This window comes from Aquila chrysaetos, chromosome 4, assembly GCF_900496995.4.
Source record: "Aquila chrysaetos chrysaetos chromosome 4, bAquChr1.4, whole genome shotgun sequence".
Classification (NCBI taxonomy): Eukaryota; Metazoa; Chordata; class Aves; order Accipitriformes; family Accipitridae; genus Aquila; species Aquila chrysaetos.
The window spans coordinates 52436865-52454113 of record NC_044007.1 but is presented as its reverse complement, the minus strand read 5'-3'; the positions used below and the strand labels follow the sequence as shown (position 1 = coordinate 52454113).

Sequence of the window (17249 nt, the reverse complement as noted above, 5' to 3'; positions counted from 1 at the left end):
GGATATGCCCTAAAGTACCTAACTGGTTCATCAGGTTCAAGAAAATATACATTATGTATATTTTCACTTAAAAAGATGTGGCATGTTGATCAGACCATAAGTTTCTGCGGAGAGTGATTATATACTTTTCATTTTTTTTAAAATTACATTTGGGGCAATTTTTTGTCAGTAAAACAGTAGTTTTAATTTCATTTGCATATATTTCCATCTTTCTTCCTCCATTAGTTGAGTTAGTTCCACCCAGAAGAGTAGGCATATTTCGATAAAACCAAGGCAGTTGCTTACTTTTTCCTAATTCCTTTTCCTAATGCTTTTGTCCTCAGGAAAAAAACCTGCATTATAAAAACCCCTTTTGGGGAAAATCAGAAAATTAAAATCTAGAATGCCTTCAATTTTTAAGAGGAGGACTAAGAAAACTGCTTGTACTAATACAGAGCCTTGAACTGAGGAGGCAGCATCTTTGGACTCAGATTGGTATAAATTAATAAGATCTACCTTTGTATTTTAAAAAGAAAACTACAGTTTGCTCATTATATGTAAACTAGATGCTCTTTCTCAACTGCTTGGAAGCTATTTTTATATATCCTTCATACAACAAATTCTGAGAACTCTGGATTTGTGCAAGATAGTAAACAAACCCTCAAAACTCCATAAGTTAATAATTGTCTTTCCAAGAAGTTGGGATTTTTTTCTTCTAAACCATATAAAAGCAGGCTTTTCACATGGGATTCTCTCCTGCAATAGGCACAGTCCTCTTTCTGCATTGCGTGTTCCAGATCCTACATTGCAAGTTCAGCTTTAATCAAACAAGACAGTCCAGAAAAACGTCTATCAAACTCTCTCTTCAATCCATGCAAATACTTATCTTAGGATTCCCTGCTGGAGCGTGACATTTTGCAGAACAGAAAGACAACCAGGCAGAGTTTAGGCAAGCAGCTCTCTGGAATGGCTTAGATGAACAGGGGCATAGGCTGGATGACCTCCCAAGTCCTATTTCATGTGACCCTGTGAGGGTTGTCTTGAGGATTGTCTTACCCTCTTGGAAGGTAGCAGCTCCTCTTACAAAAAGCCAATACGCTCTCCAACAATAACAAGGAGTTTAAAGGGATGTCATTAGGTTATGCACAGCACTGAGTTTGCATAAACCAGAGGTCTTCTCTCATGGCCCCTCGCTGGATTGTTCTAATATGGCAGGAAGTAGTGAGGAAGACCATAATCACCAGCTGGAGGATGGCGTGACTCAGCAATATACGTAATTTTGGGTAGCCAGAATGGAACTCGTTCTGTAGTTCTTTTTGTGCACCCAGATTCCTGCACTGAATGCATATTAACGAGTCTTTGCAATTACAGGTGAGTATGCCTAGAGCACCGTGGATTCCCTTCCCCCAGCCTCTGATTTAACTGCTCTGTCATGACTACCCGAGGTATTCAAAGCCAGCACTACCTCACAAGGCAGGCAGCAGTGGTTAATTACAGCAGCACTGCTCAGGTAAATAAGGCCTTTGGCAGATAAGGTTTGGTTGCGCCTCCTGCAGCAGTTTAAGGCACTACTGCTCTGCCAGTCTGCCCTGGTGGTCTCCTGCCATAACAGGGATGGCAGAAAAGGATATAGGTCCCATGCCTCTGCTGGTGCTCAGTTTGAGGAGGCTTGTGTGTGAGTATGATTTCTAGATTGTAGACCCAAAAAGAAAAGAAATAAACCTCTGCTAACTCCAGTAGTCAGGTTTTAGATGGCATTTTTCTCCACAATTTGAGGCCTGATAGATTAAATTACCTGGAGTGTGAGCACATGTTGGCTCTAAGGCTGTAAAATACCCACTCTGTGTGATAAAGTCAGAGCGGCAAATGCAACTTTAGGAGATCTGATAAACTCTCAGCATTCATCAGAAGAACAGAACAGTGCCGTTGAGGGATCAAAGACTTGTTAAAGACAACTGAAAATGCCACATGCATTTATTCTGTGCAGAACCAACCAGCAACGAACTAACCCCCTCTGCCAGCAAGAGTCCCTAGGCCAACATGATTTTTTTCAGTTGCAAAGTGAATACGACTTCTTTCCTTAAGGTATTGCTGTGTCCAGTTTCCCACTGCAAACAAAATGCTGATACATACCTGGATTTTGCAAGTAAGTCATCTGATAGAAAAAGGAGGTGAGTAGGAGAGGCAGGGTCTATTGGGATAGGCAGAGCAGGGGTGGTCAGGAGAAGGATTATCAGGAGAGAAGAAGCTCCAGGATAGTATCTGCCCACATGCACTGCTGCTGAACTGCAGCAGCAGACTTTCTGAATGTCTATAATTCAGAATTTCTTGGAAAAATAAATACAAGGGATAAACTCTTCTGATTTTCTCCAGGAGTACTAATTCTGTTCTCAAACTTTGTTGGTTTTCCTGGCACACATTTCCTGGTTGCAAAAAGCCTTTTGTCCAGCCCTGTCAAGGAGCAATAGAAAAACGTGCTCTGGGTTATCCTTAGATATGCATGAACCTTATCCTTGCCCATAACTATGACAGCATGAAAAAGTAAAATGAGGCAGATGGGAACATTATGACCATAGATAGAGCCTATCTAGATCCTTCAACAGAAAGGGAAATTCTGCCATGTGTTACGCATTTAATTTCAATTACATGTACCAAATGTAATAAGCTAGTACAAGCTGTGGGTAGCTTTCGTATGGGGAAAAGCATTTGCAAGAAAACCCAAACTGCCTGGCAATTGCATGCTTTCCTAGGGTGGTATCTGCTAGTGTTTTGAGGTTTCCACTGCAGAAGTAGAAATCAGACACTGCTTGAGAGTGCCTATTGTCAGGACACAATTTCATGTTTAAGGCGACATTCTTTAGCCTTAGCATGGGTTAGGAAGGAATGAATTATGTGAGGAATGTGGTGGTAGTCTGGTGGTTACATGTTCATATTATTCTGCTTTGCTGTACATATTGTGAGAAAACTACACAAAAGAAGTCAGGAAATGATCTCATACACTCTTCTAGCCATATTAATAACCACGAAGGTGGAAGGAAGCACTGAAACAGTAAAAATACCCAGGACACAAGGGTAGCTGGGCTGCCTTTTATCAGCCATTTCCCTGTTGACTAAGAAATGGTATTCTTTTGTGTGGTTCAGACTTGTCTGTCCTTTAAGATAGATACTTTTAAAAAGTTGACGCAGAGAGACAAAAATAATTGGAGGACCATGATTAAAATGAAGAACTGTATTCTGTGTAAGATTACCCAGGATGTGTGGAGTTAAAGGAAATCCTTGAATATTGTGAGGGTGAATGTCCTTCATTCTTGCTTATGGAGAGGGTAGTTTATGAAGAATTATATTTAGGTATGTCCTCCACGAGGGATACCCTGAGGTAGGAAGGGCAGGTGGAGATACAGGTTCCCCCACTCTGTTGACTGGAGGACCTGAATACCAGCTAAAAAAGCTCCTGGGCTATGGAAGTTTATTTTGCATCTTACACATAGACTTGCTTTCCAGGTGAGTACAGCCCCACTATCTCACAGGACTCGTGTCCACGGCTAGAAAAAAAAAAAAAAAAAAAAGATGATTTCAGGGCATAGAAGTAACTAGAAAACGGGGGAAACGCAATACAGGTATACCTAAGCTCTATCGCGCGAGACTTAACTGATACAATTTAATTTGGGAAGGCTGGCTCCGCGGAGGGCGGCCCCAGGAGCGCCCTCCCTGCTTCTGCCGCCAAAATCACCTCAGCGCCGGGCGGGGCGGGGCGCTGCCCTCGGGGAACTCAACGCCGCCCGCGCCCCCAGAGGAGACCGCCAGGCTGGCGACTGGCGGGAGCCCCGGGCAGTTCTGCCTGCAGGGGTAAATAAACCCCTCTTCCCTCCTCTGCTTCCTTCTATTTCCACCGGCACCGGCCCGATTCGGGGAAGGCGGGGGGGCGGCGGCACCGGAGCAGCGGCCGCGCCGGTCAGTGCTCATCCCGGCTACGCAGGTGGCGCTCGAGTGCCCCACCGCCTCGTCCGTGCCCCGCCGCGTCTGCGGCTGCGCAGAGGCGCCGGGGCGGGCGCATGCGCAGGACGGGAGGCGGGCGCTGACGGCCGCCGCCGGTTTCCCTGGTGCTGCCGCCGTCGCGGCCGCAGTTCCCGGATGTAGCGGCGGGCGCGCGGGGCCGGCGGTGGCTTGTCGCTGTGGCGTGCGGACGGGCGCCGCGGGCCGGGAGGAACCGCGGCGGGGGGAACCGCGGCGGCGCTGGGGATGGGTGCGTAGGTAGGAAAGAAGGGAGTGAGTGAGGAGAAGAGTCGGCCGGAGCCTCCCGCCGCCCCGGTCGCGTCCCCCGGCCCGTCGGAAGGCTCCTTCCCCTCTCCCTCCCCCGCTCACCGTCGCGTCCGGATTGCTCTTCCCTCCTCCCTCGCCGCACCGGTACCCGCGGCCCGTGTCCTCCCTCCCTCCCCACGCCCGAAGCAGCCGTCCCCATCGAGGTCCCCCTCCGCCGCCTGCGGGCTGCGCGCCCCCTCCAGCTGCCCCGGTGCCCGGGCCCGCGGGGCGTCGCCGGGATGAGCAGCTCGCGGAACAACCGGGTGATGGTGGAAGGAGTCGGGGCCCGGGTGGTCCGGGGCCCGGACTGGAAGTGGGGGAAGCAGGATGGCGGCGAGGGCCATGTGGGCACCGTCCGCAGCTTCGAGAGCCCCGAGGAAGTGGTCGTGGTGTGGGACAACGGCACCGCCGCCAACTACCGCTGCTCCGGGGCCTACGACCTCCGCATCCTCGACAGCGCGCCCACCGGTGAGCGGCGGCCGGGGGCGGGGTGGGAGGGAAGGGGCGAGCCCGCACGAAGCCCTGGCGGCTGCGGGGGGTGCGGGGGGCAGCGCTCGAGGGGCCCCGCGGCGGGGTGAGGGTCGGGGGCCCGTCCCTGGGGGCGGATTGCGCTCCTCTTTTCGCCTTTTCTCTCGGTTTTGCGGGGGGAAAGTCAGCTACCCTCCGTCCTCCCGTCGCATGACTGCGAGTGGGTGCCTATGTGTATGTATACGCTAACTTAGAATAAATATATGGTGTGTGGCAGTGGGGAGAGGAGAAGTTGTCCTGGGACACTTAAATTGGGGTAAACAAAGCCAAAGTGATCTGCCATAGAGAGCAGGCTCCCGGTATGATGGGGGCGGGGGGACAGCGGCGGGAGGGAACCGAGAGGATGGTACCTCAAGGTTTTGGTTTGTTGCCCCCCCCCCGCCTTTAATTTATATTTCAGAGCTGTTTTGTAAAATGGTGACAGTCATTCTGAGTCAAGTATAGGGAGGACTGCAGAAAAGAGGTGTAGCACCTTTTTGCTAAAGATTACATCAAGTGGTTGAAATAGTGTTTTGTCTTGTAATCTGCATGTTGCCTTTTATCTGTATTGCCAGACCTGCTGTAAAATAGTGAAGGTACTGGAAAAAAAATGCAGACGTTCATTCTTTTAATTACTTGGCTGCTTGATATTTATGCTTTAAATTCAGTCAGTTTGGACAATGGATTTAGATCTGCACTGACATTATGCGGCAGTGTTAGTGTTGCAAACACTGCAGGGAAATGTTCATTTTAGCACCTGTTTTTACAGTGAAGACTCACAAAGAAAAAGATATTGTTTAGTTTCATCAGAAATATAGTGAGGTGGTTTTGGGCCAGGCAGGATTGCCTCAATAATGAGGTGATTGGACCGATTTGTTGGGGTACTTAGATGTACTGTTTTTGTAATGTATCTTTCATTTGGAATACGTTGGAGAGGCGAGAGCATATTTGAGCCAGCTCTGTGTAGTGTTACAGAAAGGAAAATTATAGCAGTGGCTAACAGACTTTTGAAGAGACAGCATCATGGAATTAATTCTAATTAATTACAAAAATATTGCTAAGAAAAAAACCAAAACACCACACACTGCATGGTGAGCCTTTGAGATTGCTTTAATTTTTCTGTGTCTGGGTACCTTCCTCTCCCCTGGCCTCATGCTTGGTTTTCTGTTGTTGTTTTGAAATGTAGATGCTATTAAAATGAGCTGAAAATCTTTTTGAAATGGACCTTGGAACAAGAAGTTAAGAGTAGTCTTTCAAGCTGTCGATCCTTGTCTTGCAGATGTTTATGCTTTGAAACTTTACCTGCATTTGATGTCCTGTAGAAACTAGTGGGACTACTTCTGCTTAAAACTGAAGCTTATGCATAAATGTTGAATATGAGCCTTGAATGCTCATTATTCTAGCTCTGCTTGATGTATTTGCAAGCTGACAGTATCCTGTTAATGGCATCTGGAAGCCTACACTTAATACTCAGTCTAAAAGGCCCTGGTTTTTCCTTTGGTTGTTTTTTTGCTGCTTTATTCCTTCTAATTTTCAGTTATGTTTATACTTTTGTATTAGAATTTTAATTTCTGCTTCAGGTAGGACTATGTGTATTGCTGTGGGAAAAACTCAAGCATTGCTGTTTTTAGGCTTTGCAAAATGGTATTTCTCTTCCTGAGGTTTTTGATCAACATGTGCATCATCCTCACGGAACTGCTGCGTGGAGCTACCCAGGGTTGCTTTTTGCTAGAGGGAGTTACTTTTGAGGTCATGATTCCCTGGAGATGGGAAGAGTAAAAATCTGTAAAGTAGTAGCAGCAAAAGGGCAAAGTTAGTGGAATTAGGATGCTGTCAATTTGGGCTGAAGTCCTGGTTTTACTACTGATTCATTTTGTATTCTTGGGCAAATCACTTCCCTTCTTCAGTTTTCCACCTTTTGTGTCCTTTTTTTGTAATTACTTATTTTTCTCTGTGGTAGTGACTATCTGTTGTTTAGAATAGGGACTCTGACTTCGGTTGATAGTTTGATACTATCTCTAAGGGCATTTAGATAATTTTGATATAAATAGTTACAGGAAAAGTGGGATTAGGTGACAGAATTTCTAATGGTAGTACTAATAATGATGCTGTTGAGCAAGGAAATGTTGTAAAATATGGGGTGGGTTTTGGTTTGATGATACTTAGCACAGTGTTAAATCATGGCTCTTACGGTTTAAAATGAAAAAAATTTTCTCTGGTTCATAAATTTATAGTCACAACATGATTGTAAGTTTATAGCAAGAATAAATAAAAAAAATACAGCAGTAGAAAGCAAAATTATATTATTTATTGCTGGGAGTTCTTTTTATTAGGTATTCAAAACCAGAGTTGATTATAAGTTCTTAAAAGTGGTGCTTGCAGCCAGAGTTGCTGCTTTGATGAGTTTGAGGCCTCTGCAGCCTGAAACAGTAGTGATGCATCAGGAATTGACTGTGTTATAGAAGTAATTCTGAAGCTCATTCTATTAAAAAAAAAAAAAATCAAAAGTGAAACCTGAGTTTGATACATGTATGTGCATATATATGTATATGCCTTTCCTTTGATGCCAGAACGATGCTTCATAGACTTAATGACGTACTGTTCTTGTATTTTAATGGTTGTAGGCTATTACCAGCATTGCAAAGGTATGTTAACTTTTATAAAACTTAAATAGCCTTAGTGCTAAGATTTTCAGATGGTCGTCTTTAAAATAAATACTCAACGTTGATTTACATGAAGTATCTCTTGTAAGCCATTTTCTCCAGATGCAGTCATCTGGGTAATGAATGGTTTGTGATATGAAGTTTTGTTTTGGTTTTCAGTTATGTCTACTGAGCTAGCTGTATTAGCTGCCCATTGGTGATCATATTTACATTGGCAAGCATTTCTTTAAGCAAGACAGAGCGATTGAGAGGGATTAGTAAACTAAGAATCTGAAAAGAAACGAAATTTCAGTTAGAAGAAAGGGAACTTCAGTTATGTCCTGTGTAGTGGGCTCCTAAATGGAGTAAGTGGTGGGATGCGATACATTAGCAGTGCAGTGTGGTTGCCCAATTACTCGCAAATAAATCCTGGTCTTTCTGTAAAGTAGCCTTTTGCGAGGATCTAGGAGTCTTGAGAGTCCCCTTTTTGTGGTAGTGTTGTGGAAAAGAAACAGAAAGGAGTAGTTTTCTGAGTTGCTGAACAGAAGCTAAAAGTATATAAACCCAAGCTTCATATTTAGAAGGGAAGGCAGCCTTTTGCCAAAGGTAAAGGCTGTACAGTAGTATGTTTGTAGAGAGCACTACTATGTTCACATAATACTCATGATTGTTACAGAAACTTTGTGTTTGTTCTCTTTCTGAAGATTTGCTTTCTACAAAGCTTAGGCAAAAGTTTGTTTGTCATCCATTTCCTCTTTTACATGGTTCTTTCAAAGTAACAATGTTATTTTCCTGCTTAAAATATTTATCCAATTGTGTTTGAATAAGGGAAGGTGGTGGAGGGCCTGGGGTCAGGAAATGGAACCTTGACATGGAATTATCCCACAGCTAGAGCAAGCATTTGTGCAGCATGTAAAGCTGTATGTGCTGTATTCTGCTAATATTGAAAATTGAGGTGTTATCTGTTGAAGATCTGAGTGGCTTTCTGCACTTGTATTAATAGTTTTCTGTAACCCGAAGAGTTGCATAAATCATTGTGAAGTCATACATGTCAGAACATTTTAAAAGGTAGACCACCTCAGATGATTTATCCTGTGTATTTGTTTATTTGTTCTTGCTTTTAGCACATTAAGTGTAATTTAAGGCAAATTGTCTTAGACAAGATTTTTTTTTAGTGGCTACTTGTAAATACTTACAGAACCCCACGGAAGTAAAAAAAAAAAAAAAAAAAAAATCTGATAGCTTTATGAGCAGTGCTACTTGGGAAGCCTGTTTGTTTGTTTGTTTTTTTAATAAACATGTCCTTTGTTCTTCCTGCCCTTCCCCCATGTCTCCTACACAGTAATCCTCTCCATCCTCATGCATCTTGTGATACCCTTACGAGATAGGACACATGCTTTGGCAAGTCTGGCATCTCATGTATATAATAATTGGTCAGTTGGCTGCTGCCAAACAGGGTATTTAATAGATGAGTTATGTTTGTGGGAACACTGATTTGAGTTTTCACACAGTTTGTTGGAATCTGGTTAATCTCTAAGAATTCTTTGTTTTCAGTTTGCCTGGAGCCTGGCCGTAAAAAATTATCTTGAGGAGAAGAACAAAACTTTACTATTGCTTTTTAAATTGGGGTGTAAATGAATCAGTTTTTGAAGTAGTTTATGGTATCCCTTGCCTGATGGTAGTATTGTCATTACGATATGAAAGGATTTTGGCTTATTAGAATTCTGTAGAGAATAATGAGTCCATTGGATTTTGTTGGTTCTTAGAAGTAATTGAAATCACTATTAACTTCTGTGCTTAACAGTGAGTGGTATGGATACCCCTTGTACATCTTATTTTACTGTTAAAATGTTCTTTTATTGGACAGCTGTATATTGCCACCTAATTATCTTTAGTACAAAAGAGATTCGTAACAAATTCAAACAGCAATTTGAGCAACACTGCTTCTATTTTCTTCCACAGCTTTAAGAGTGAGCATGGGTTTTAAAAACTTGTAGGCAAAGGTTGTAAAATTCATGTATGAGTGGTGACAGAGGAATGGTGGGCTCCATCATGGTGGGCTCTGGGTAATCCAGAGAAGATTTGGGAATAGATGACAAAAGTAAAAATAACTGTGGCAAGGACATAAAGGTAGGAGACTAATATGAAATGCAAATAGTAAAAACATTAATGACAAGTGGAGATCAGGAATACTGGATTTTATGGTGTACTAAGGTTGGAGGGACATTAGGAAATTACAACTATTTAAAAGTAATTAGGCATGAAAGTACCCTTCTCATAACCTGGTTTCTTTTGGGTTTTTTTCAGTGCAGTATGGAGGGTGATACAAAACCTGTTTCATTTTGAAATAGCCTGCTCCTAGGAAATTTTGAAGAATATTTAGATGTTTAGTTTTTACCTTATCTCTTTTTAGAGAGCTAAAGTGCTCTTCTGGTTCATAGCTGGCCAGCTACAGGGCTGATGTTTGAATTCTGAAGTTTTTGTGGCACTTTAATGTATTCCAGTAGTTTAATTAATATAATATAATAATATTTAATAATAATATAATATAATAATATTTAATAATAATATAATATTTAATACAATTAATATTAATATAATTAATATTATTAATTTTCTAAATTAATATTATAGTTTCCTAATATAAACTTTGTAAAGTTTGTGTTTGTCAACCTTTCTTAAACAGTCTTCCTTTCGAAGAGTGGAAGCAGTTTACATGACAGATACAGGTTGCATTTGGGTCAGGATTTCAGTTTGGCTCCAGAGCCTACACTTGACCCAGTCTCCTGGTTGTTCCTGTGTACTGTGCTTCGATTTACATCACGGGGTGGTTTTGGAGCACACAAGCTGGTCTACTTTTTGGTGAAAGTAAATTGAAAGGTATGATCTCAATGCTGATGAGCATTCAGCCCACTGGGCTAGAGCAGAGCTAGTCTGAAACATTAGAAATAATGTCTCCTTCCCTCCCCCCAAATGTGTGTAGTGCCAACATCAGGTCCTCAGTACTGAATTTTGGTGAGTAGTTGGTGATGAGTAAATGGAGACCACAGTGGTGCAGATTGTCCCCTTGTAGCCCATGGAGAGCCACAGTAGAGCAGGTATCCACACTGCAGCCTGTGGGGGACCCCATGCTGGAACAGGTGGACATACCCAGAAGGAAGCTGCAGCCCATGGAGAGCCCATGCTTGAGCAGCGTTTTCCTGAAGGACTAGCAGCCCATGGAGAGGACCCATGCTGGGGCAGGGGAAAAGTGTGAGGAGCTATTATAGACTGACCATAACCCCCCATTCCCCATCTTCACCGAAATTTCTTCACCAAAAGGGTTGTCAGGCATTGGAACAAGCTGCTCAGGGAAGTTGTTGAGTCGCCATCCCTGCCGGTATTTAAAAGACATGTAGATGTGGAGCTTAGGGATATGGTTTAGTGGTGGACTTGGTAGTGTTAGTTTAATGGTTGGACTCAGTGATCTTAAGGGTCTTTTCCAACTGAAATGATTCTGCCCTGGGGAGAAGCAGGGCGATAGAGGAGTTGGGAATGAAGAAGTGAAGTTGGATCTGGGAAGAAGGGGGAGTGTAGGGAGAAGGTGTTTTAGTTCTTGTCTTTCTCACCATCCTCTTGTTTTTAATTGGCTATAAATTTAATTTTCCCCAAGTCAAGTCTGCTTTTCCTGTGATGGTAGTTGGTAAGTGATTTCAGTTTTATCTCAACCTACAAGCTTTTTCATTTTATTTTCACTCCCTGTCCTGTTCAGGAGGGAGAGTGAGAGAGCAACTGGGTGGGCAGCTGGCAGCCAGCCAAGGTCAACCCACCACACTTGTGTACTTATAATATCTAGTTCAACTTAAAAAAAAAAAAAAAAAAAAAAAAATCCTTCAACATTCTCTAAAACATACAATTGATTTAAATAGTTCATTTTATTTGTATTATGAACATGAATAAGAGTTAGCTATCACATTTTGTGATTCAGTAGTAACACCTTGTTTTACCATCTTTTTTTAGCAGATGAAGTTAAAACTCCCTCTTAGTCCACTGTCACCAGAGGCGTACAAATCTACTTCTCCCTCCAGATTTCTAGTGCAGTGGTTAAACGTTCTGTAACAGGATTACTTGCCTGCTCCTGCCCTGCAATGCTTTGTTTGTCATGCCAGCAGTGTTGTGCAGCGCCACAAAGAATGGGATTGGGAAACCAATCCAGCTAAATATTTTTCCTCCTGGCTGTTTTCCAGCTGGGTATGTTTCTTGATCCAGTTTACAGCTCAGCTCTGCAAAAAGCTTTTGCTGGCATAATGGAAAGAGTGGAGTAGCATGGTCAGGTGAGGCATGCACTGAAGTGGGTGTTGCTGCTAGAAACGTGTCAGGGAATGGATGAAGAAAGGCTATATCTATCAGGGTGGTGTTTAGGGACCTATGAGATAGAGATGTGACTCCCTCCATTAGAGACTCCAAATACAGACATGCACTGTTCTCTTAAGTCCCAGACACTGTAGTCAGTAAAAAGACTGTTGTGTCAAGTATCTGTGTATATTTTTTCCTTGATCTTTCCTAAGGAAAATTTTCTGAGTTCTTCCACAGCAGGTTTTGCCTCACTGGCTAGAAATGTTTAGTTTTTAAGTTTACTGTGAGATGACCTAGTTCGGTATTATATGACTTCTGATTATACCTTTCTTTTTCCCTCTTTCCTGCTGCTTAAACAAATTGAAGAATCCTGCAGCACCCAATTCCTTGGTCCTTTTACATCCGGAATAAATGTGATCCTTGGCAAGCTGTCTTCCCTGAAGCTCAGCAACTGTTGAAAAAAAAATTATCCAAAGATGTGTAACTTCTCTATGTGAAATACCAATTTAGCAATCAATCAAAAAAACCAAAACATCACCCCTCAACCCCAAGCACCATAAGTAGTTAGACTTTTTAAGCAAGGCAACAAAACCCTAACAGGTTATCTGAATCCTTTTAATGCACCTGCTCTTGAAGACTACCCAAAAAAAAAAAAAAAAAAGTAAAATGGTTCAATACAATTCATAGCAGTAGAGGCAGCCACCACGAGATCATAGCTAAGTACTGTCTTTTTGAGTGTTACAGGTAATCAACAGATACCGGACATCAAAGTCTCAGTGTACATAACAAGAAAGATAGTTTTCTTCTTGATATTAACCCTCCATTGATGGAGTCGTGTGTGGAGAGAAAATGTATGGGTGATTTCCAAGTTCTTGTTTTGTAGAAAAATAGCATTTTTAGTTGTTGTTACCAGGCAGCAAATACTTTTTAAATATAGAAAGTTAGTTAAAAAGAATGATTATGGTATATGAGGTGTGTTTTCTGGCAGTTGGAGTTGGCAAATAATGTTACCGGTTATAGGACTTGTCTGTGCCAGACCTTCAAAATTTCAGCACAGACTTTGTGGTCAAGGTATGGATGCCATGTTAGTCATGAACCATTCAGGAATTATAGTGATCATTTAGTATAATGTCAGCAGTTTCAGGGGTTTTGTTGTCACCGAAGGCTATCTTAGACTGCCCTGAAGAGCTGCTCAGATCTCTGTGGTGCTATGTGCAGTCTTTGCTCCAAATGTGTGGTCTTTTCCAGCCTTAACTAAATATTTATTCCAATGTTCATGCATCAGGAAAATTTTTAATCATGAGGCCAGAAATCTTCCTAAATACATTTATAATCAAGGCTGGAAGAGGGTGGAGTGAGAAGTTTTCTTGGTTAGGAGAAATGAACACGGGATGATTTTGCTGGCATTCAGAGGGACCTTGACAGGCTGGAGAAATGGGCCAATAGGAATTTCATGTAATTCAACACAGGGAAAGGCTGAGTCCTGCACCTGAGGAGTAGTAACCCCTGCACCAGTACAAGCTGAGGACAACTGGTTGGAAAGCAGTTTTGCAGGAAAGGACCTGGGGGTCCCAGTGGACAACCAACTGACCAAGAGCCAGCAATGTGCCCTTTTGGCAATGAAGGCCAGTGGTAGCCTGGGCTGTGTTAGGAGGAGTGTTACCGGCAGGTTGAGGGAGGTGATCCTTCCCCTCTGCTCAGTACTGGTGAGGCCACACCTGGAGTGCTGGGTCAAGTTCTGGGCTCCCCAGCGTGAGAGACATGCACATATTGAGTGTGTCAAGCAAAGGGCTGCAAATGTGTTCTAAGGGATCTTAAGGCATCTGGTATGGGGAGAGGCTGAGGGATCTGGTGTTTAGCCTGGAGAAGAGAAGGCTCAGGGGGATCTTAAGAGTGTATATAAATACCTGATGGAGGTTGTAAAGGGGATGGAGCCAGGCTGTGGTGAGTGGTGTCAAGTGACAGGACAACAGGCAATGGGCACAAATTGAAATACAGCAATTTCCACTTAAGCTGTAGGGATGATTGAACATTGGAACAGGCTGTGTTGTGGAGTTTGTATTCTTGGAGGTGCTCCAAACCTGACTGGATATGGTCCTGGGCAGCTAGCTCTAGTTTACCCTGCTTTGAACAGTGGCGGTTGGAGTGGACAATCTCCAGAGGTTACTTCCAACCTCAGCTATTACATGATTCTGTGAAATGATCAGACAAGAAGGCATTTCCTCCTTCAGTTTTGCCTCTCCAACTGTTGGGTTTTTTTCACTGCAGGTGGCTCAGCTGTTGGACACAAGTGACTAATAGATTTATGGTGAATTTGGCAGTCGTTTCAAAAAGCATCCCTTCTGGAGAGGACAAAAACTGTTCTTTTTTCCTCACTAATTTCAGAGTGATCTGGGGTTTTGGGCTGTTTTTTTTTAAGGGTGAGCGAATAGGAAAATTCTGTGTTACTCCAACCTTTTAGTTAGTGCTCATTTTATCTTGTGCTACAGACTGTATGCCAGTGCTTCTCTCTTCTGTTGCTCAATTTTTTCCAAATGGCAGCAGAATTTGATTTTTTTTTTTTTTTTAAAAGAAACTTGTGGCTGTTCCCTGTATTCAGAATGCATGGATGGAAACTGCCTGTAACTGATCACTTTCACTCTGCTGTAGCTTGGCAAAGCTGTAGGAGTAAGTAGTCTTGAGAACTCAGTTTTTGTGGAAGGCTGGGCAAAGCACATGCTGGTGGATTACATCCGGTCTGTCTTTGGCACACTCTTGAAAAAACCGACATGTAAAGCAGTAAAACGCTTCAAAAATGGTAACAGATTTTCATGAAGCTAATGGCATCTATCCAAGAGAGCTTAATTTTTTTCCTATAAAAAAAAGAATAGAAATAAGCACTTATATTTTCCACTGTAGAAAATATGTAAGTCAAACCAATGATTTTCAAACTGTCACTCACAGTTGAACACAGTAGCCTTTGTGGTATGTGTTGATAGTCTTAATACAGAGATAAAATTCCAGATTGTTGGTATATTTTGATGTATGCATTTCTGACCCTTTAACTTGTAGTTAAAGGATTTCTCATTTTCTTTCTCTGATTTGTATAGATGGAAAAAACCAAATGTTGCTTTCTCAGCTTTTTGAGCTGAGAAAAGATAGAACATTTCAGGAACAGACTGATAACTGGAGATATGAGGCGAAGTCCATTATTTTTTTCCCCCCAGTCATATAGGCTGATAGGGTATCACTAGCAGCCTTTCTTTATTATTACCTTTTTAGTATATGGTTTCAAATTATAATGGTGTGCAACAGAAATCTGTGTAGTGATGTAGCAAAGTTGTTAGTCTTTTTTTTTTTCCTTTTTCTCCCCACAGGCATCAAGCATGACGGGACTATGTGTGATACTTGTCGGCAGCAACCCATCATTGGCATCCGATGGAAATGTGCTGAATGCACAAATTATGACTTGTGCACAGTTTGTTATCATGGGGACAAACATCACTTGAGGCATCGTTTTTACAGAATTACCACACCAGGAAGTGAAAGGTAAAATGTAATTTTTTTTCCCCACAAAATTAAATACGAACAGTTAATTGTGGTTAAGTTTTAAACTGCAGATTTGGTTACTGAAACTTGGATTTGGTAAGATAGTGGCTTGAGGTGTAGATTCTGTTACTGATTCTGCCTCTTTGTGAGGGAGGGTAGCTAGGACATATCGTTGGACCTTGGAATACATGAAAATTCTAGAAAGAATGGAGTAGAGTAAGTTAGGATATGATTATTCAGTTTCTTTTAACGTCATTGCAGTCGTCCTAGTTCTTGTGTTATCATATAGCAGCTTTAAAAGAAAGGCAATTATCTTTACACAGTGTATAATCACAAAATGTTTTGTTAATGAATTCCTGAAAGTTTAATTAGGTTCAAAAATGGTGTAGACAGATTGAGGGAAAATACCCTCCTTGTGGGCTATGAAAACCAGAATGACCTGGAGACAAAAACTTTTACTTGAACTGCTTAACCTGCTCACCACAGAAAGCAGAGAAAAGATGCTATGAAGAGTTGTTCTACCCTTGCCTTGGTTTTCATGTTCTTTTCTTAAACATCTGTTATTGTCTCCCAGCGAAGACCTCTGAAGAAAATTGGCATTTAGTGTGTTCTTGCATAGCTGTTCTTGACTTTAAATAACTGTCTAAATCCAAAGCCCCTCGCCGTCATGATTTATCTACTAGTTAAGTGAGAACAGTGGTATTTGCCTGTTAGTAAATACTTTGAGAGCTACAGTAAAGCATTGTGTAAAGGCCACATGCCGTGGTATCACCTCTGTGATCTCTCCAGAGTGTTCTTTCATCAAATCGTTGGAAGCTTTTTTTGTTAGATATGATACTCGGTTAAATGCAACGTGTGTAAGACAACATTTATTTCCTCCTCTTGGAGAAGTAAGGTTTACAAATGTGTTGTAATTCAGTGATGTGCTCTTATCAGTGCTTTTACAGTTAAGGGAAGTGGTTGGAGCACACAAACCAAGTTCTTGTATTGTATCTTGTAGGGACTGTGTTTATGTTCTCAAATGTTTGCCTTGAAGTTTAGCTATGGCTCAAATGCCCAGGTCAGTGGCTTAATCAAAAAGTAACTTCTGTTTTCTTGAGATTCATGCCAGCAGATCTAGGTACCAAATAATATCATGAGCTTAGTGTCTCAATTATAATGTTTAATGCAGAACAAGATTTACAAGTTGGATCCAAGAGTAGAAGGTGCTGGCTTAGTGTAATTAATAGAGAATAGCTAATAAAATACAAATCTGTTTTCTATTTATTTCTTTTTAAAAAATCTCATTGCTTCTGAGAATGCTTGCCAGACTTTTTTTCTTCTATATATTTTTTTTTTTTTTAGCTGAAGTTTCCTTTGTAGTTTTAAGTGGTTGGTATATAAAGCATAAGTCTTATTTTTTGGAGATGGATTGTATGCAATGTATAGAATTGCAGGAAATCTTTTGCATCTTGTCACTTTCTCCCTATCTTTGTTTACCCCCATTGAGCTCTGTTTTGCAACTCTTATCTAGAAGGCAGCTTCATGTGCCAAGGAACTGTTTCTATTGGGTCAAGCTTAGCTGAGAAAAATTGATTAAAGTTAACTGTTTGAGGGAGGAGAAAAGGGCGAACCAGTGGTATTGAATTTGAGGGATATCTCATAGGAAAAATAGCAAGAAGCATCTAAGGATGTTTGGATGAAGGAAAGCATAAGCTCTACCTATTTTATTCTTCAGTCTGGGATGTCATATGGGCAGCATACCGAAGTAATGTAAGCTGGTTTTGTCTCAGTTTTGTAGGTGTTGAGAACTTTCTAAAATGCTGCTATAAACAACATATCTTTGTGTTTTATATCACTCTTTTATATTACTTGGATAAAAATGGCTAATTATTTTCATGTGCTCTTTGCGTTGATTCTAACAGTTTAACTTTTTCCTTGTCTGCCATCTGCTGGATGTTAAAAGTTTAGCAGGAGGGT

General features: G+C 41.8%; 1 protein-coding gene across 4 annotated transcripts in view; it reads left to right on the top strand.

The window, feature by feature from the left end:
- The first annotated feature begins 4038 nt into the window (after nt 1-4038).
- MIB1 (MIB E3 ubiquitin protein ligase 1) overlaps nt 4039-17249 on the top strand; it is an 83029-nt gene continuing 69818 nt past the window's right edge. For 2 of the 4 annotated variants that reach the window (XM_030011442.2, XM_030011440.2), the window contains exons 1-2: nt 4040-4746; nt 15119-15290. In XM_030011442.2, coding sequence (XP_029867302.1) covers nt 4518-4746; nt 15119-15290 — 401 coding nt within the window. In that variant the 5' untranslated portion in view covers nt 4040-4517. Of the gene's footprint in view, nt 4747-7607; nt 7793-14334; nt 14430-15118; nt 15291-17249 lie in introns of all 4 variants that reach the window. The other 2 variants (XM_030011444.2, XM_030011441.2) reach the window with 2 other exon arrangements.